The sequence below is a fragment of the Numida meleagris genome, chromosome 3 (genome assembly GCF_002078875.1).
Source record: "Numida meleagris isolate 19003 breed g44 Domestic line chromosome 3, NumMel1.0, whole genome shotgun sequence".
NCBI lineage: Eukaryota > Metazoa > Chordata > Aves > Galliformes > Numididae > Numida > Numida meleagris.
In genome coordinates, this window is record NC_034411.1 from 68,000,402 (window position 1) to 68,021,749 (window position 21,348).

The window sequence follows — 21,348 nt, forward strand, 5'->3', positions numbered from 1 at the left end:
CATTAGATAGAAGATCTGGAGGGAATCATTTCTCTTCTGGGAGTAAGGGAATACTGCAGCTGAGATTTTTATTCTGCAAAGACATATAAAGGGCTAGAAGTAGAATATTGTGCTACTGTATTGGCAGGACGACAAGATTTGAAAGTGGCAAATACATAAAATAAATAGGTGCAAGAGCAATTACTTTGAATAAATTGCTTTTTCTCTCCTTTTCTTTCACCATTTTTCTCACTTTCTTTCGTTATTGCTGTTAAGTACTAATTACAGTATGATTTGTAGAGCAATCTGCAAGAATAATTGGTCCTGGTTTAAAGCATATCCTGTGAAAGAACCATTTTAGAAGGCATTGACAGAAGATTGCAAAAGCTGTTTTTGTTCAATGTCCAGTACTTCTCAGACAAGACCAGGCATGATTTCCAAGAAGCATGCGCTCTGACTGTTTGTGTGGTGTAACCACCCTGATGCTATTTTGTAGAATACTAAAAATCAAAGGGCAGAACTGCACTCATTAATGCCTGAGTTGATGCAGAATGTACTGGTGTTAACCTTTAACAGGGTTCCAGTGTTTTTAGCATCACCTTTCCTATAGAACAATGAGAGCTGAGAGCAGCAGCTAGGATATAGATAGATAGAATGATTTTTACTTTTTTATTTTTGCTTTAAAGACTCGTTCCTGTTTACCCTCTTGTAAGGTAGTCATGAAGCAAAGGTTTTATTATTTTAAGGGGAGAGGGAGAGCTAAAGCATCACATTGTCAAGTATTAACCAGAATAACAACAGAAACCACTTGTGCATGCCTCAGAAAGCAGGCTTCTTACCGGGCAGGGGGAGCACCTATAAAATGCCTCCAAAGAGGAAAGTTTTCAGGCAGTGCCAGTGTGACTCAAATATGTAGTATTACAGTAGTCTGCTGGATTTGTTTGAGAGGGAGGAGGATTCTGGATGAGTGGGCAGCCCCTAAGCAGGCTGGCGGAAACCACTGCTTCTTCCCCTCCTGGGAAAGGGACTCACAGATGCAAGCATGGGACCTCTGCAGCTCAGGCGTTTGTAGAAAGTGAAAAGGGGTGGGGGGGAGTAGGAAACAAAAATCCCCTGGTCCCTTAACCATGCTCCAGTGAATAAAACCAACCCAGTTCCCAAGGGCATGAGGAGGAGAAATTATTGAGCTGCTTAAGCCAGTGCAAGGATCCTAGATAATAAACAGGCAAAGTGGAATTGCTCATTTATGACCATAAATTCAATGGCATTGAGAGATGGCATTGCTGAAGCTTGATGGGAGACTTCTTCTTGTGAGTGAAATCTTTAAATCACTGGCTATGACCTCTTTAGAAAGGTCTGGTGGGCAGAAGGAGATGAGAAATGGCACACTGTAACAAAAAAAAGGCATGATTTATTTACTAGTGACTAACGACAAAAAGAAAACGATCTCCTGGATTAATTTCCCACCATGAAAAGCACAAAATGCAGTATAGGTTGCTGTCTGTAAGAGAGCAGCAGTTCTTATGGAGGAACAGATGACTGCCTCCTTGAGCTACTATTCCTATTGTATAGGAGGAAAAAGAAATGTGCATCTTCATGGGGGACCTCAATCCGAGTGATGTATGCTGGCAGTCTCCTGTGGCTAGGACTGAAGTATCTCCAAAATCACTAAATAACACTCCTAATTTTCTTGCTTAAAACATATTGCACCAGAGAAGCTCTAAGCAAGACTTTTGACTTAGCAGAGGAAAAGCGTCATGGTAAAAAATACTGTTATAACAAGAAAAATGTTTGTAACATCATTACATTTGTTGAAGGCAAATACAATGCTAATCAGTAACTTTAGCCGATATAATTCACAAAGAAAATAATTCTAGGCTAAGTCAGCTGAGAGGGAAGAAAATTGTAAATGATAACTGGGAAATGTCTAAGGGTATTTTACAGGTAATAAAGCTGTAATTGGGGGCAGGGGTGAAGGGAGAATGAGGTACACTGGTTTCAACAAACGCAACATCTTGACTAAGGGGCAGCTCGTAAGACAATACTTCTGCTCTCTTTGAAAGTATATAGAAGAAATAGAAGAAAGGGGAAACTGATATTGAAAATCATGAAATGGACACTTGTAGCTGAAACAGCTGATATGGGTCTTTCTGTAAGTCAAGGTAATAAACACTTGAGATCAGGTATGATATTAGACACTTGAGCTCTGAGCTTTGTGAAGAACAAAAATCAACTTTCTCACCTGAGCTCCTGTTTGCCTACCAGTGCCATTGACAAAATGGAAGCTTTGTCAGTAAGAGCAGAGAAAGGACTTAAAAATATTGACAAATACAAAGCAAGGCTGTTACAGCTCTGTTATACCAGTGTGCAATACCTTCTCTTCCCATAATAATTTGAGAAAGTACTAAATAGCACCTGAACACGCCCTGTGAGGGGTGACTGAGGGAACTGGGGCTGTTTAGTCTGGGGAAGAGGAGACTGAGGGGAGACCTTATTGCTCTCTTCAAATACCTGAAAGGTGATTGCAGGGAGAGCGGGGCTGGTCTCTTCTCACTGGTGACAGGACAAGGGGATAATTACGGGATAAATAGGAGATAATGGGCTATGAGAGGCTGGTTGGTCACCCAAGGCTGCCTTTACAGTGAAGAGAGAGCAAAAAGCACTTCTTTCGCACCTTCATCACACCTCAAAGCAAGAAAACGCATGGATTGCTTTTCCTGTCTGTTTACTGTAAAAGGTAGTCCTAGCTTTGACTTCAGTGACTTGTCTCAAAGTACCTAAAGAGAGGTAAAACAAATGCCACTCCAGCAGCTATGCCAGTTGTGCACAGAGGTCCTGCTGAGAAATGTCACAGTGTTGTAGGTGAGGCAGGGCTGCACAGTCACAGGACTTTTGGCCTTCTAAAGCCCAGTCACTGAGAAAAACAGAAATGAATACAAGATATTGATGCCCTTGGATGGCTGCTGTTGCAGTTTGTAAGGCATGTATCCCAATGAATGAACAATGTAGGTAGTACACGGAAGAGGGGAGAACTGGACTTTGGTTGGCAGGTGGTGAGCAATTGCTTGTGTATTACTTGTTTAGTGCACGTATATATGTTTATACATTATATATATATACATAATTATCATTATCTTTTTTTCCCTCTTCCCTTTCTGTCTTAATTTTTATCTCAACCCCCAGTTCTTTGTTATTTTTTTCCCTTTCAATTCTTCCCTCAAATCCCCATCTCACTGGGAGTTGGGGAGTGAGTAGATGACTGTGCGGTGCTTTGCTACCTGCCAGGTTAAACCACAACATTTAGCCTTATTGAAACAGCTCCAAAGGCTATGCATGATCATTTTTACATTTCTGCTATGTTTTCCAAGAGTTTACAATTTTTTAATGTTATTTCACACCAATGCTCCTTAACAGTAATTACAGGTAAAGGTTACAGCTTGCGGCAGGTCCTAGAAAGAGATATTAAGAGAGAAATAGATCAACAAAGTAATCAAGTGGTGCTTGGTTTTCCCGTTCTCTGCCTTAAGTAACAGCACAGTGGATGGGTAATGTCAGCAATTTCTGACTATGAGAAATAGAGTTTGGGATGAGTTAAATTTTTACATCTTAAATAATATTGAAATAAGTACATTCTAAAATGGCTCAAAGTGTTGTTAACTCATTAGCACTTTTACTCTATTAAGGCTGGAGGGCATGGAAATACAACTTCCATTTAGTGAGTGTGGTCGTGAAAGCCCTAGGTGATGGTTTAGGGAATGTCTGTGCTTTTAGAAAGAGTGGCAGGATTTTGGACGCTTGTGTTAAGAAGCATGTACATCACTATGGTTACTGACTGTGAGATGTTAATTTTGATAACAACACATCCAATCTATTGACAGCAAGTAGAACCTGTTTTCTTCTCACATTTCTCCAGCATCTCTAGTCTGTCAATGAATTCTATGTTGATTGGCCAAACTCATTAGGAAATCTTATTTTTAAATGGAATGCATTTGGTGTTGGAGTGAAAGAGCAGGAGTCAGAGATGGGCTGCTTGTAAAGTGCAGGTATCACCCGGAGCTGAGCAGTTGTTCCATAAAGTTCGTCTGTGTTGTAACTTGTCAAAGGGTCTCACTTCAAAAACAATAATTAAAAAAAAAATCTTTAGTATCTATTTTATTTTCAGTTGGGATGCTAGTTCAGTGCAGGCTCAGCTGAACTTGCTGTTAGCAGTTCATCTTAATGACAAGGCACCATTCTATCTATTGAAGGCTTTGTTTTAGCGTTTCAGCATGTTTCCATTGTCTGCAACTGAGAGCAGATCATTCAAGCTCTTGCATTTCCAGCGCTGTGGATACAAAGCAAAAAGGCAGCTCTTGTTTGAAAGAGCTTATTATATCCTGGGTGTTTTGTTGTTGGAGGGGTCTTTGGATAGTTGCACAACAGACATATGCTCTTTCAAGGGAGAGGTTCTCCATATTCTTCAACAATGTTTGTCACAGCAGGGCTCTATTTGCTTGTAATGCTCAAAGGCAATATGAGACAAAGTGGGGACCAAAACCCCATGTTTTATTAAGGGTGGTTGGAGCTCCTCAGGCTGTAGCTAGCTGCTGCCAGTAGGCAGCAAACTGACCCAGTTCCTCAGTGCATAGGTTAGACTTTCAGAGACCACAAAGAAGAACCTGACATGTATTGTCCTCTAAGTCTGTGTGCAACAATGGCTTATTGCGATGAGATTAAATCAGTGGTGATGAGTAAGTTATTTGGAAGACATATTCTTTGTTTTTTGATGACACGAAGCTGGGTGTTACTGTCAAAATGGTGGAGGATTGGACTCTCCAGGAAGAATGGGAAAATGCTGGAAATATGAAGAGCATTAAGGAAAAGGAGTGCAGCATCATGAACCTAGAGCTTTAATAATGAGTTTTCAGCTCATTAAAAGCTATGAAGACAGAGAAAACCTTGAGTGTATTGGTTAATCATAAATTGCCTTTGGGCTGCTGGTCTGGTATAAAGTGTCTGAGCAAAAGATAAGTGCAATTCCAGAGTGTTTTGGGAAGGCATTCTTCAAGAGATGGGGCAATATTAAAGCAGTTGTGCTTGTAAAACTGCACCTGGAATTGTCTTTACAATGCTAGTCACCCATGCCAGAAACAGATGAATTCAGCTGGGGCAGGTGCAGCGAGCGGCTGCAGGGATTAGCAGTGCGCAGTCTAATGTAGAGGAGTAAACTAAAAGAGTTTGCCTTGTCTGTTCCTAGCAGAATAAGTGCTAAGGAAGAATGCAACTGTGATTTATAAATACAATAGTGAATTAAACACAAGGAGTGAGAAGGCAGATTAAGCAGAACAATATTGCCTTGAGCAATCAGGTGTGTGTGGCTTGGCTGCAATCAGTTTTTAACAAAACATTCTGATTGGGAGAAAGAATCCAGAATACTCTTTAGACTCGAAGGTTTTAATACATTTATAGAGATGACTGCATGAAATAGTTACCCATAAAGAGAAATCTGGCCCACAAGGCCCCTTTTGCTGTGTGTTCCTAAGCTTCCTGTTGTTAATAATGTTTTCATTTTGATTTTAGTTAAGCAGATACTGTGTACCAGTCTCAGACCGTGGGACTTCCTTTTGAACTAAACACTGGCAAATGCAAGTCTTAACCACTCTGATCTTGGACTAAATCAAGCAGACTCTAGTTCAGAGAGGTACAACTCAAAAATGCACCCACCTTCAAAGGTTTCAGCTTAGGAACATGGAACCAGGGCACCTCCTTCACCACACTTCCTTATCCCCAACTGCGTGTGGCAGCCCCGTGGCTTCCCATTTCTTTCTCCAGGTGCCCTGCACTGCTGAGCTGAAGAATTCTTTTACTACTGTTCAACAGCAACCATGGGAGGATGCCCATGCTAGGTGCAAAAAATAAATCTTGTTTACAAAAAAAAAGTTAGCTTGGAATTCCTTAATTGCATCTGGACATTAATCAGCCGAAGGAGTGGTAAGCTAACTGAGATAATAGTGTTTTTCATTTCATGCCTCTTTCTAATGATGGTGTAATCGGATACCTTTCTCTTCATTTGAGAAACATAATAAAAAATAACAAATGTAGGTAACCTTTTTTGCTGCTCTTTTTTGCTTCTTTTTCCCAACTTCTTGGAGCCCTGGGCAGCCTGATCTAGTCCTTGGTGACCCTGTCCGTGGCAGAGGGGTTGGAGCTAGATGATGTTTAAGGTCCTCTCCAACCTAAGCCGTTCTATGATTCTCTGGTAGTGTTCCGGTCAATAGATTAAAATGATGTTTGACTGCCATATAACCCTTCCAGTCTAAGACTTTCAGACATGCTCTGTGCACCTCTTTATCCTCTTCAGTTACCCAGGTCCTGTAGGAACGCAGCATTACAGCTCACAAAGGAAATGTACACTGGGGGTAGAGCTGAAGGGAAACCCCGTGATGCCCCAGGCAGCAGTGCTGGTAGCCCGTTTCCCATGGCAGCCCTCCGGACAGACTAGTTCCTAGCTAAATCCTTAAAGAAGTGGAAAAAATGGCTAACAAACACTACGGAATGGGAAGCAACAATGAGGTCACAGTGATTATTAAGTGACCTACACCTGAAAACTGAGAAACGTGGTAATAGTGAAGACAGCTGCAGTCAAAAGTTTGCTTTGAATTTGCTCTCAGTGTGAGCTCATTACGGAAGGTGAGGAGAACAACATATGCACGGAAAGTAGATGAACTGCATCACCAGAATGCAGTTGCATTTAAAAACACCTTACAGCAAAAGGTCTTTATTTTCTGTTGAAAATAACTTCTCCATTACATAATACCCTTACAGTTTCTCATTGCCTGGAGAAAAGATTTAGCACCCCCAACTGTTTGAGCAGATTGCTTGTTTGTTAATGCTCTAGCTATTGTTTCTTCGGGACACACTGGAATTATCCTCTAGCTACAAATCAGGGCTGCCTGTGTGATAGGGTTACACCTAGCCACCTGCTGTGGCCGTGCTACAATGCCATAAAAGTTTCAACTCTATTATTTCAGCAAATTGTTTTTCAAGACAACTGTACAAAATGTTCATATAAGCTTTTTTTTTTTTTTCCTTTTTTTCCCCTAGACTTACTGTCTTGTGTTCTGAAATTGCTCTGCTTCTCTAAGAAGGGTTTTTGAGCTTTTAGTAATCCATCACAGAAACTTCTGCTGTTTAAAATTCTGGAGCCATGACTTGGCACTAGTAGCAGCTGCACAAAGATCTGGTCAGAGATACCACTTGCAAACTCTCTATCATCTGAGTTAGGCTGTGTAGTCAAGCTACTTCAGGAACTGCTGAAGGGCCCAGAATTAACTATAAGAGAGTTTTATAACACGGGGACTGCAAAACTCCCTTAGATACCATGTACTCTTGCTTACATCCTGAAGTTGCTCAGCCATACTGGTTCTTAAGCTCTAACCTCTAGCTTGGTGAAATTTCAGTATTAGGGAAGCATCTGGTACATGGTCCCCAAAAAACACAAAAGAGCAGGGAGGAAGAGGAGGACAGAAGCCTTGTCAGGGCTGCTTTCAACCTAGTGACCCAGAAACTTACCAATCTAACCTAAAGTTTTGTTTCCAAATCTTAACATCATCTAATTCAAAGGTGGGTCTCAATCACTAACAAAGTTATAAACGTCATGCTATTCAGGGCTGGAGGACAGTGTCTGTCTACTTTGTACTCTACTTCAGAATCTATTAACAGAAGAAATTCTGAAGGACTTGTGTCAGAACAACCAGTTGCCTTGATAATCTGAATGCTCATTTGGAGGATACTGGAAACTCGATTTAGTATTCTGCTTTAAAAAGGAGCAGTGCAGGTATGAGACCAGTTTCCCCTCACCTACCCCCTGCTTGGCAAACGTGCCTTGATCCAGTTTTTCCATCAGATTTGTCTTAACAGTAGAGGAAGTCTAAAGAGAAAAATTGTCTAGCATAAGTCAACACCTTCCTCTGGGCAGGCAGTCAGTCCAGAACTAATTTCTGTGCACTCTTCTATTTGCTTGTTCTCTTCCATAGTACTCTAATGCCCTTTATGCCCAAGGAACGCTCTCCACAGCCTCCACAGGATTTTGTCTCTCTCTCTCATCAGAAGACATTGATCCTTACTTGAAGAACCACTAAGCAGGTGGGAGATATGGACATAGGACTTGACTGTAAATCAAAAAGTAGGGATTACAAGTTGGATTGTGGATAATCACGCTGACAGCTCTGGCTTGAAGGCAGCTAGAGCACAAGGCACACACAGTGACAGTATGATTCGAGCATAACAAGACAGTAGTTAAAGTAAAGTAGTCTTTTGGGACCACCATTTATCACCACCCACTAACAGCATAACCAAGTACCTTGAAGACTGTTTTATGACAAGAATACAGCACCAGACTAAAACAAGGTGTACCTTGTTTTATGACATTTACAAAAACAAAATAAAATTAATTGTGCAGCACTTAATTGCGGGAGAAAGCTATTGGTATAGTTGACATTAGGCTGTGGGAAATTCCTCATTTGTGATTTTTAGAAATGATGATTTTTTTTTTCCAGGTGACAGTATGGTCTAAGACAGGAAGTATTCAGGAAGATTCTATATGTTATTGTATCACAATAGTTTTCCCTCACCCTACGCTCCTTATGTCTTTGCAAGCTGTAAACTGTAACTGAAAACAAACTTGATGCAAAATCAAATCTACAAACTTAAAACTCCGTACTTTTTCCAGCTTTAGAAAAATGGAAACTACAACAGCTTCTCAGTTGTTTAGTTATGTCTTCTAGTGTACTAACATTATGGTTGGGAAATTTATTTCGAACTACTTTTGTTCTGAATAAGTTTCCAAGAAGGAATAGATGGTATTACTTGTATGGAGAGTTACACTGCAGAAAAGAAAATGAACATTAAGAAATTAACCACTGATTATAGAGAATTACAATGAAGAAAGAAAAGGATTAATCAGCATCTTTCCCCCGAAGAAGTCTGGAATTCATCCTTCTGATGATGGATGTAACCAGAGATCGGCAAGATTTGTATACGTAGAAGGTACTTCATCTCCTGCTATGAGTTTGCTAGGAGGATGAGGTTGTTTGTTTGCTTTTAAAATCAACTATCTATATGCTGTTTTCTTAATTTCATTTGTATTTACTTGTTGGCAAATGGACCCTCAATAACTTTGTTCCATTACAGCCTGTGTGGTTGTTTCCATTACTAAAGTCTACGTTCCAGAGAGAAACCAAGCTCTCTGGCAACCATGCAATTTTCACATGAAAATTCAGGTTAGTTTTTTAATGAGCCAGATACCTTACATGCCCTCTGGGGATGGAAAAAAGCAGCTCCACAGATGTAAGATAAATATCTTCAATCTGGTGTTTTTAATATCAGTAAGAAGTGGCTCTTAGTAAGATATACGTGTTTACTTAATGATTTGCTTTGCCTTAATTACACAGTAACAGGCTCTCATTCCATCCTGCATTACTTCATAAAGTCTTCTTAAATGGGATTTTTTTCCTGCAGAAGTACATTTTTAAACTATCCCAACAACTGTCTTGCTTTCACTGACCAGCAAATCTCATATTACAAAAAAGAAGCAGATTTCTGATGCTGAAGGACACCATCATCACGTTTCTTCACTTCTTCTAGCTGAATCATTGGGAATTGTACTTGTTTTTCAAACCATTTGGCTACTGTGAGCAGCTGCTTCTCTTGGAATGAACGGCCAATGAACTGAAGCCCAATTGGCAAGCCTCTTCCTGAAAGAGCTGTCGGAACATTTACGGCTGGCAATCCTGAAACAAAAGAAGTTATGCACACAAAGGCTTACTATTAAACAAATCCAGTTAGAGTCATTTTTGTAACAATTCTGAAAGAACCAGAGCAAAAATAATGCAGAGGAAAAAGAATAGCTCAAATGACTTGAGACAATGAACTACAAATACCAGCACCAGTGGTCACAAAAAAAATGAACTGGAATGACTGAAGGAGTCAGCATGCAATCAAAGTTTCCTCAAAATCAGACTTCAGTCTCTGGAACCCAAATGGATTCACATTATTTGTGACTCCTTCTCAGCAGCATTTTAAAATCTAGCCTTACATTTTAAAGCACTTTATAAATGAACCATGCTTATGTGTTTATCACTGTAAGTTAACGAGAGGGTGAGATATCTTGATTCTATGTAAGAAGTTAAAAGGCTGAAAAGAATGGATGTTATAGGCCAGAGAAAACATAGTTGAATTCCTGTCCCTGCTCACCAGCCATGTTTGCAGCCTGTGTTAGGATGTCATCTTGCGTGCTGCGGGTTCTGTTGTCTTCTTTGATGAATTCCATATATGGGACTGCATCGCTCAGAGTGGTAGGAGTGAGTAAAATATCAATACCGCTTCCAAAAACCTTCACAAAGTCATTGGCAATGAGACGTCTGACTTTCTGTGCCTTGACAAAGTAATCCTCATAATTCCTACAAAGAAATATGGGTGTGAGGGCGGGATGCTGTAATTCTGAAAATACAGAACAATTTCTTACTTACTATAGAAAAGATAAGCCCTATATTCCTCCTGATGAAGAGGCTAACACTTATTTGAGTTTTTCATATACCACAAGCTTAGTCACCAAACACAGTGTTTATGCTCTCATAGCCATGAAGATGTCAGAGAAGGAAGACACGAGAAAATTATGCTGAAGAAAGGTGAAGGGAAAACAAAACCCTAGTTTAAAATACTCAGCTAAAGATCAGAGTAACACTCTTATGGCCTTTCTGAAACTAAACTGTATACTGGATTTCACTGCAGAAAGGTACAGCAAAGTCTAGAAATAATATAGAAGCAGGTTTGCAAAATAGGCATTAAACTCTAGGATTCAATCCAGCTAGACACTTAATGAATGTGAAAAACTCCTATGATCTACAGAGAGATCCAAATGGACTTAAAACCAAGTATGTGCTTGTAGTACGCTTCTTACGAGACTATTATAAAGACCTCATCTTTCCTCGATTGTTTTCTTTACGTAAATATTGGGTTTATGGCTTTCTCAACTGTCTTTACACAATTCTGAAGCAGAAACAAATTAGTTACCTTTATGTTTATTGTTCTTTTTAACTTCACATGCAGAATTGGTAAACATGTAACAGAATTATTAAATTCAGAGTTTAGTTTCAAAAGCAATCACCAACAACTACTCATAAAAAGGAATAAAATACTGATAAATCAAACCTACTCAGTTAATTCTGATGCAATGTCTACAAACAACCATTGTTTCATGAATGATCAGCTGGTTATTTTATAAAAGGCAAGACAAAAATATTCTGTAAAAGGCAATGTTTGCAGGAAGCACAGATGTTTGCACTCTATTTGTCTCAAGAATGCTTGTAGAACCCTGGATTTTGTTCTTCAAAAGTAACTTACTGTTGACAGAAACAGGACTCTCTTGTTCAGTCCTGATGGAACCTAATCTTATGCTCCTTCACAAAAAAGTGAGCTGCGTGAAATTTAAAGCAGTCCTTGGAAAGCTGACCTGGACAGTTGTGACCAGAACAAGCATACTTGGCAAGAATATCAGCATTCCATAAAAGCTGCTTCTTACATACTGACTGACAACATTCCTGTCTCTGAGAGCAACTAGAAATCACTTCTGATGAATGCTGTTGCTGACAGAAAGAGCTCTGCCATGCGCTTGTTTTGAGACAAATTACAGAACCAGTTTTTCTGTTAGTATCTAAACAAATTAAGTGTGACTCTGATTTTCCCTAACGTACTTGGGCTGTTAAACAAGGAGTGAAAACAGATGAAAAAAGTTAAATAGATCCATTCACACGGTTTGCTACATGAGCTGGATAAAAGACTATCTTCTATAAAAATATTAGTTCAGGCACCTTTGCATACTAAGGGAGAAAGCTATAGTTAATTTAATTGCTGTATCATCTGGCTTGCTCTAGAAGACCTCAGCAGAATGCACCAGCAGTTTTTCTACGCAGCTTTAATGAGATTAACACCTACAGAACTTTTAACATTACTAGAGGGATGGCTTTACTATGATTTCAGTGTCATTCTATAGAATATATTTTTCCTCATTTTAACTATTAGGTGACAATAATGCTCTGTTGGGGAAAAGAAATCACAAAGGTGTTTTACTTAATTCAGAAGGCTCCCTGGTACAGCTAAGGAAAAACATTTTAATACAGTGCTAACAGTTCACTAGGTATTACATAGCTAAAGCAATAATAACGATAAAAGTAGCTACTAGCTTGAGGACATTCTTTTTCATGCCTTGATGACCAATTCTTCGCCATTTGCTTACCAAATTATTAACTTAATAAATTTGAGTTTCAAGATGTGTTCCACTTACTGTTTCAACAAGAAATAGTTTCCTGATAGAATTCTTCCTCTTACAGCATCACTAAATCCTTCTCGTCGTGTTGCAGCATACATGCTTTCTGTGGACTTGTTCACGTTAGAACGATGTCCTGGAAAGAAAAGGCAATTTAGAAACAGTTGTTGTGATTCTTAAGATTCAGTAACGTAATGGGACACATAACAGGCTGCTGTTTGCTGCAGACTGACATGCTGCTATTCTGGAAAATCAACAAACCATATTCCTGTTCCATTACTCAGAAGATTTTAAACCCAGACACTCACGTGTGCATAAGTAAAACACAATAAAATATTTATTTATTTACTTCAGCTTTTATTTGCCCAGGGTTCTTATTCTATTCCAACCCAAAAGAAAAACACTGAACATTCAACTGCGAAATCCGTACTATCAAAACTGGTATTTCTTAATGCCACTTAGCAAGGTTTCCATCGTCTGAGAACAATATAAAAATAAAAATAAAAGGCCTTACCGTATTCCAATCCGTCAAACCTGGCCATATTTGATGCCACTTCTGCTGTGCAGAGCACATGATAGCAGACAATTGAGTAACGGGTGTGTGGTAAACTCACTTCAATTACTTTAGCACCTGCATTCTTAAAGAGGTCAGCAGCCTTGGACCAAGCAGCCAGAATTTCACCAGAAAGCCCTGGTACATGGTACTCCTTAGAGAAAAGCAAGAATAAGGAGAGTGATATTTACTTTTACTGGCAACCAACACATAAATACTATTTGCTAGAAATACTTTGAAACTATCAACACCATGTGTTTTTAAATACTCTCTACAGCCTAATGCATCTACTAAATATTATAAAAGCAAGCAGTACAAAATAAACTGGACTCTGTCATCTGAAGAATACTATGTTCACCTTTGGAAATTATAACCCAAAACTCAATCCATAGTGGAATTTCAGCAGTTCTCTTCTGGAGAAGCAGTCCACTTGTCCATCTAGTCACAGAGACCACACTGCATGGCTCTACAGTTCATAGGTAGAAACTGTACAGATGTAAGCCCTAATACTAGGGGTATTTTTAGCAGGGAATAGCCATGCTCACAGCACATCAGCAGCTACTAGCACGCCTCAGTCAAACAAGCAACCCACCAAAGAACTACAATCACACGGTTGGGATAAGACTTAGACAAGCAACACTCCTGTTTTAAGATATTTGCTTTAGTTCTAGCTCAAAATATCTGGGTCAAAATACCATGTGATCTCTGAATAGCAACAACTCATACGTATGAGTTCTCACTAAACCATGTCCATAAAGGGGACATGGTTTAGATGAACTATTGGCAATAGGTGGACGGTTAGACTGGATGATTTTGTAGGTCTTTTCCAACCTTGGTGATTCTATGATTCTGTATTATCATATATGCATTAACCTGTTTGGGTTAATCTGTAGCAGCAGAAAACAACTGCCCAAGAGATATGAATAATTTATCAATACCACTATTTTAGATTTACCAAAATCTAAACAGTATGCAGCAAATACATTTTCTAGACATATATTTTCTTTCATTTCACAGATTCTGAATAATTGTCAGTGGGCATCTCTTCTTACGAAGTTGAATCTTCTGGTTTACCTGTTTTATCACAGGTTCAAGTACTGAGAATCAAACCAACAAATGTTACGCACATTGCCTCTTTGAAGACAGAGCCTTTATAAAACTATAATAGATAATTAAAAAATAGGCTGCAGCTCCAAATGTCATGCTTAAATTACAAGCATACTTACAAGAACGACTGAATTATATGCACTGGAAGCCAAATTACTTGATGAAAACATTAGTGGTTATCATGAAGTTTTCTTTCCATCCCTATTAGAGCTCTGTGAGTCACAGCTCCTTGTGCCACTCAGTTGCCTTTAAAATTATGCTTTATCACAGTGCCATTTAGACAAGGACTTCAAAACATTGCACAAACCAGTAGTAATCTCATCGTATGAGAAGTCGCTAAGAGTAACTTGTTTGAAGTTGTGGAGGTATCTGATGAAAAAGCCCCAAGAAAAGCAAGAAATGAAGTCTCCCATTTTCCCTGGAACTTCCTGGCAATGTTTCCCACAACGATGACAAAGTATTTTAGACAAAGCGTTAGCAGATGCTCTCACTGAATCACCTACATGGGCAACTGAGCACATACTGCTCTCTTCTGGGAGCTGCTCATACTATCTTCACTGTTTCAAATTATGAGAGATTGGGTGGTGACAGGCAATACAAAATACTTTATTTTGGAAGGAGTTATATTTGCCATCCCTGTCCGCAACTGTTGATGGGATTTAAATGTTACCTTAGGAATCCCTATGGAGAGCTTGCTGACATCAGTCAAACTTGGCAGTGCAAATGGCTGAAAGATGTCCTGAACCGTGGTAGAGTCTTTAGGATCATGTCCAGCAAGTGAACCTGAAACATGACATGGCGCATTGAAAAAACAGGAAAACGTATATTGGGTAGGTGGAATTCAGCTTGCTTTGAGACAATCTTTTGAACAAAGACACAGAGCATACAAAGATGTATGTAGTCACAATACCTAGCACAACTGCTGCATCATCCACGCATCTGGTTAGGATTCCTGGCACATCCATGGAGTTCACTAGGGGAATGAGACCATGGCGAGAGATCAGTCCATATGTTGGCTTTAAACCTACTACACCACAGTGAGCAGCAGGGTTTCTGGTAGATCCTCCTGTGTCTGACCCTAAAGCTCTATGGTTTCAAAAGGATTACCATTAGTAAAATGATTCAGAACATTTCCAAACAATAAATATTTATGGCTTTAAGATGCATGGATTTAAAAATGTCTGAGTTCTTCTCAACTACAAGTCATAACCACGCAACCTAAACTTTAGTCCACTCCCTACGTCTGCTATTTTTCAGCTGTTCTTAGCATTTTTCTTATGTCCTCTGAATTAGCCACTGGGAGAGATTGGTTCTCTCTACAAATCAGAGGTAGATAAATAGAAATTAGGCATTCAGAATAGAGCCCTAGATAGCTACTTCCTGCTTCTCTGTTGGTCTGGTCCAGTTTTGTGGTCTGTGAAAGATGTACTGTGTTTCAGTGTATGATTTCCAGATATTCATGATCACGTATTTATTAATACACGATGTATCACATTCCAGCATACAAAGAAGCAGTGACACAGTATGCTTTCTGTTCCTAATAACAAGGCATCATTTTCAATATATTTTTTCATGTTTCCAAGCCTACAAAGTACAGTAGCAGAACTTCCAGTTTTGAGTAGTTTCAATGCAAATTTTTTTTCTTCTCTTTAAGTTGAATTCTTTTACTGCTCTTTCACAAGTGAAACCTTGTCCTAAACTGAAATTTTCACTGTCAGAATTTCAGTGGAATTGGAAAGTCGCATCAAAATTAAGTCTGTTCTCTTGTATTTAGCAACTTTAAGACCATTTAAAAAACAACAGTACCTTAATCAGAATAAAAAAAAAAAAAACCTCAAGTTTTATGCATAGAAATATAATGTTTTCTTTTTAAAATCATAATCACCATGAGCAAAAGTATTTTAACAAGAAAGCAGACACATATAGTATATGGATAAACAAAGACGTAATAACGAAAGAGCATTTTAAACATCTTCCAGTTAAGAACACAGCTGAAAATGTGGTCCCAAATGTAGCTCTCAAAACTGCATAAAATGAAAGGTGTACATTTTTAAGGAACAGATTTCTTTTAACAGATGGATGGGAAAGAGAGTATAAACAATCAATTTGTTAAATAGTGTGTTGCTTTTCCATGTAAGTAATTGTGGTAAAAAAAAAAATACAATTTTTTTTTTAATAAACTAAAACTCTTCTAACTTTTTAAAAACAGACAGGATTCCAAATATCTTTATAAGCTGGCTTCCTGTTTTCAAATTGGGTATTTGAAAGCTTTTAGATGTCAAATCTCAGGTATCTATATTATCACATACCCAGCTATAAAAACAAAGGCCAGGAGGAAAGATTTTTATACTGTTACAAGTTGACAGATACCTCATCATTTGATGAATTAAGTTTTCAGTGTGCACGTGTTTAACATACTTCAAGAAGTAGAGGATACATCTCAATCTCTGTGTTATTTTTAAGAGTATGTGGGAACAACAATAACGCTGTCATTCCTTTACTGCCATTATCACTTTACCTCATGCACTGCAAAGCGGTCATATCAGTACAGTGAATAACATTCTAAATGAATAAGCCTAAATCTGCCTGCAGGGAATCCTGCTGGCTTCATGCAATGCCATGAAAAACTGAGGATGTTGAAATAAGTTCTTGCATGCCAGCGCAAATAACGCTCCCATCTCAGGCAAGATCAACATCTTTTCAGAAATTTAATCTATAAACTACATTATTAGAAAATTATTAAGTGAAAACCTTGCAACATATTTCAAGACATTTAATTAGAAACAATTCCAAAAAGCTTCTTACGCAAAACACGTGAAAGCCGATACAGCAGCTGCACTGCCTCCTGAGCTCCCTCCTGTTATTACCCAGTTAGAGTTTTCACGCTCAGAATCAGATTTTGGTACAAATTTTTCCTTGTACTGTCTTGAATAACTCCAAGGATTTCTGACTGGTCCAAATACCCCATCTGTACTCCCAGATCTAAGACAGAACAAATACAGACAGAAGTGACAGACAAAACATTGCATTCTCCAAGTTTTTCTTCATCCGGTTCCTCATCCCTTACCCTAACAAATTCTCTTTCAACACAAAAAGACTGACATATGTACAGTCTAGCGCAGACAGACAACTTGCACAAGTTGAGATCTTCAAAGGGATCTTCACCCCTCTCTCGCACAGAACCTCAGCTTGTACTTCTTTCTAACTTCTGCTAGTGGGTGGCAACCTTGCCTATGGCCGGGGGTTGGAAATGAGTGTGCTTTAATGTTCCTTCCAACACGAACCATTCTGTGATTTTAACACCACTGGAAAGGATGCAAACACAAAAATATGAAACAGATTTAACGTACCTAACAGTAAAACTATCTATTTGCTACAAAACAAAGGCACTCTGGCTTCTCAAGCCTGCAGCTGGAAGAAGTGAACAAAGATGACCACAGCCTTGTGGGACACCACTCCAGAGGAGGGGAGGAAAGCCCTGCAACAGCAGCAACAAGTGCTCCCCTGTAAATAACCTACTATTACTTACTCTATAGCTCTCCCCTGAGGCCACAGTTCGTTGCTTCAGAGTGCTAGACTGGGTCGTCTAGGAATCTGATTTCAGCCTGTGGTAATCTAGGTGCAGGCCGACACCAGAAGCAAGGAGGGGCTTTCCACCTTCCTTGCAACTGCCACCTCAGGTTCCCCAGCTCCATAGTGTCGGTGTTATTAGCCAAATCAGCTGAGCTGGCAGTTTACACAGTTGACAATGAACTTAATTGAGACACTGCTTTTCAGCTGGATCAGTTCCCCGATCAAGCTGATGGTGCAGCCATATTGGTGCTGGCGTGAGATCATACAAATACATGGTAAAGAGATGAGAGCCCAGGGGTGAGATAACCCTTTTTAGCAGAATCCTGTGCTTTAGTGAGCTTAGACTACTTCTAACCCTGCACAATGAGGGGGTTTGGATGTTTCTTCTTCTCCTGTGTTTTTTCCCTGCTTTCCCTCCGAGGCGTGTCTCTGACGCGGAAATGACTTTATCCAAAATGACCCAATCAAAGTATTTTAACCCAACCAAACCTATGCCTTTGGCTTAGATAAAATAAAGACAAAGCCAAGATGCAACACGTAATGTTACTCATTGGTAGCTGAAGTCCTGGACATTTATAGAATCATTAAGGTTGGAAAAGACCTCTAAGATCATCTAGTCCAACCATCAACCCATTACTACCATGGCCACTAAACCATGTCTTTTCAGTATCCAGCGGATCTGGTGACAGAGGCTTCTGTCTCTGCTCAGGGCTGTCCCAGGCTATTGCATGCTGCCTTCACTGATTTGTCAGAGAAAAATTTGTGACAGTATTTTCCAATTTTTTTCCTAGCAGAATTCACCAATATTAGGCAACATTAGCATAGGCAATTTGAAGTGTTGCTCTAGTTTATCCTGTTCACAGCAAATCAGAGAGTACTCATACATATTAGTCCAGTGGCTGGCAGAGGCAGTGACTGTTATCAAGGGCATAACAATAATTAGTTAAGGCAGAAACCACCAGTAAGAAAGGAGAAAAAAAGTCAGCAAATAGCCAGTGTGGTAACCAGATCTACTCACTGCTGGATATGCAAGTTTAGTCCTCTGCTTTCTGCAAAGGCTGTACTACTCGTTCCCCTCAAACACAGCCATCGTTGAACTCTACGTTCATAAAAACTTGACATTTAGATAATTTACACAACAGTATAAATGTTTGTGCAACGTTTGAGAAATTCACGCAACTCTAAATTCTCTTCGCAGATAAGTGTTTGTTATTTTCTAATTTGATAGAAAGAAGAGCTTAAGGATTACAGATAGATCAGAGCAGATGGTGTGTAATCTGTTTAATGTAGAATCACATGTTAAAAAATAATAAACATCACTCACCCCATTGCAAATTCATCCAGGTTTGTTTTTCCTAAAAGCACAGCTCCCTGATCCAGTAATTTCTGAACCACTGTAGCATTGTAAGGAGAAATATAACCTGAAAACAATCAAAACAGTTAAGGGAGTGGTTGGTGAGATACGGTTGATTTTTAAACAAAGCTACACCTCTGAACACTTCAAATTTGTCACTATTCGTGCATAAAATTAATCACTGCACAGTGCCCAAATTTTGCTTCAAGACAATATGGGTAATTCTCAAGATTTAGCAAAAGTAAATCAAACGCTGTTCTGTCTGTAATACTTTCTTTTTCTCTCCACAATTTACAGTCCAGTAATTCTGGATTATACATGTCTAGAATGTGGAACTAAGCCTTTACACAAACAAGTTACCACAAGGGCTGCAAATTATGGCATTTGGGCAATTCGCAGAAGCTGTCTAAAATGAGAAGAAATGAGGAACAGCTCTTTACAGACAAGCACTAAGCTATCTCAAATTTTTCCCATTACCACGAAATGTGGGAGCATACGGTTGGTTTATCACAAGCTGAAACACAAACTGGCTATCCTGTGACCTCATATAAACCACAGTGAGTATCGTGCCACTTCCATGAGATCCTGGGTTGCAACCAACTCCTTTCGTGAATAATGACAGTGATTTCTGCACTCCACCCACAGCTGGAAGAAGGACAATGTCACTTCAAAAACTCTACCATTACACTACAATACAGCACAATGGGTCTGAGAATGAACTTAAGGAAAAACATCTCAGGTAATGGAATACATTCTTTAAATTGCAATACCATATTTTGTTTCTTCTGTTTAAGAAGATATGTAATAGGATTAGCTCAAGTAAATCAGAAGTCTATGTTTCTCAGTACTTTACAGTTTTACTTTATGCAGAATAAAAAAGATAATAAGAAATGTTTTCAACTTTCGCTTTCACTACGGAAATATTAGAATGTCTTGAAAATTTTCCTGGAGTGCTAATGGAAACAATAAGCTTGGGAAATTTAAAAAAATTAAAAAGTCATACAAACCTGTTCTGTAAAGCAGGAATGCAAAGAATTGTTAATATCTACTCTTCCTACAGCAATATGAAAGCACTACGTAAGGCAACAGTTATTAACAGAACACAAAAGGACTGTCTGCATTTTGCTGGACACAAGAGCAAGCACTAGTGACTGCTCTCCTCTGTAAATCTAAGTGTAACATGAAGCAAAATGTGAATTATAGAATGACTCCTTTTTATAGATGGGCTAGAATAACCGTTGCATTGTTAATAGCAGTGTAGCTACGTGAATAAAGGAGATAATGCACTTGCATAAGAAAAAGATACATCTGTAATAGTAGATGATCTTGACAGAGGAAATCAGATAAATACGTTTCCTCAAATCAGCTCAGCTCATTTTTGAAAATGCTGAGATCTCTGGAAGACTTCACTTCACTAAACCTCTGAGGAGAAGAGCCAGAGCTCCGATTTCACTTCAAAAGCTCTACTGCACCTTTCATACTGTACCTTTTAGCATGTTTGATGCACATGTTGTCTCAATGCCAGCTGTATTAAAGTTGTCCTTCACTGCAATGGGAATTCCATCCAGTTCTCCCAGTGGCTGACCTGCGTTATGAATTATTGCAAAGACCACAGAGATTACATCAGCGTGCTACGTACACAGTCAATTATAATTTACTATATGCGTCACTTCCAGTGCACGAATGTTATCCATTTAGCATTTGATGGGTGTCTGTTACATTCCCAAGACCCACTGCCTAGAATTCCTATAAGCACTATGGCCAGAGCTGTATCTGCAAAGTGCAGCGGGTCCTAAGGCAGCAGGCAACTGCTTTCAGTCAGACTCTGCCCCAGCAGAGTCCACGTTGCTTCCAGTGTGACTACATGCATCCCAAGAGCCAGGAGTTCTGCCCACCTATCACGCACAATAGATACAACTTACAAAAAAAAAAAAGCGCTCTTCCAGGAGCGACACCGTTAATAAACAGGCTGACGTACCTCTTCGGTATCTTTTCTCCGACTCCTCAGCCTGCTTTAACGCAGTTTCTTCCGCTACCGTAATGTAGGCATTGAGAAACTGGGTGCTTCTGATGACAGCGAGGCACCTCTGGCAGAGCTCTGTGGGGGTGACCTGTCCTTCCTTTAGCGCTGCTGAGATCTGAAAGGGCAGCGCCAACTGTCAGCGGCACGGAGCTGCTACCAGACCGCAACCCAGAGCGTCCCGGCAATAAAACGCGTCCCCGCACACGGCACGTTCGGGCCCCGCGAGCCGCGGTCACCTTGAGCCCGCCCCGCTGCCGGGCGCAGCACCCGCACCACACAGCTCGGCCCGGGGCCGCTCACCTGGCGGAGAGAAACGCGCAGCATGGCAGCCCACGCCCCGCCGCCTCACCCCACCACGACCTCACTCCCACCCCGGCTCTGCGACGAGCTCCTGGGCGCCGCCATCTTGCCGCAACACCGAGCGACGCCATTGGCGGAGCGGCCAAGACGGCGGC

General features: G+C 39.8%; 1 protein-coding gene across 1 annotated transcript; it reads right to left on the minus strand.

The window, feature by feature from the left end:
- Positions 6,721-21,347, minus strand: QRSL1 (glutaminyl-tRNA synthase (glutamine-hydrolyzing)-like 1). Its single transcript, XM_021389669.1, has 11 exons — positions 21,194-21,347; positions 20,849-21,008; positions 20,357-20,455; positions 18,841-18,937; positions 16,749-16,925; positions 14,854-15,029; positions 14,614-14,726; positions 12,798-12,990; positions 12,302-12,419; positions 10,213-10,418; positions 6,721-9,749 (listed from the first exon to the last, which is right to left on the minus strand). The coding sequence occupies exons 1-11, from the start codon at positions 21,215-21,217 to the stop codon at positions 9,538-9,540; spliced, it is 1,575 nt and encodes a 524-aa protein (XP_021245344.1). The 5' UTR covers positions 21,218-21,347; the 3' UTR covers positions 6,721-9,537.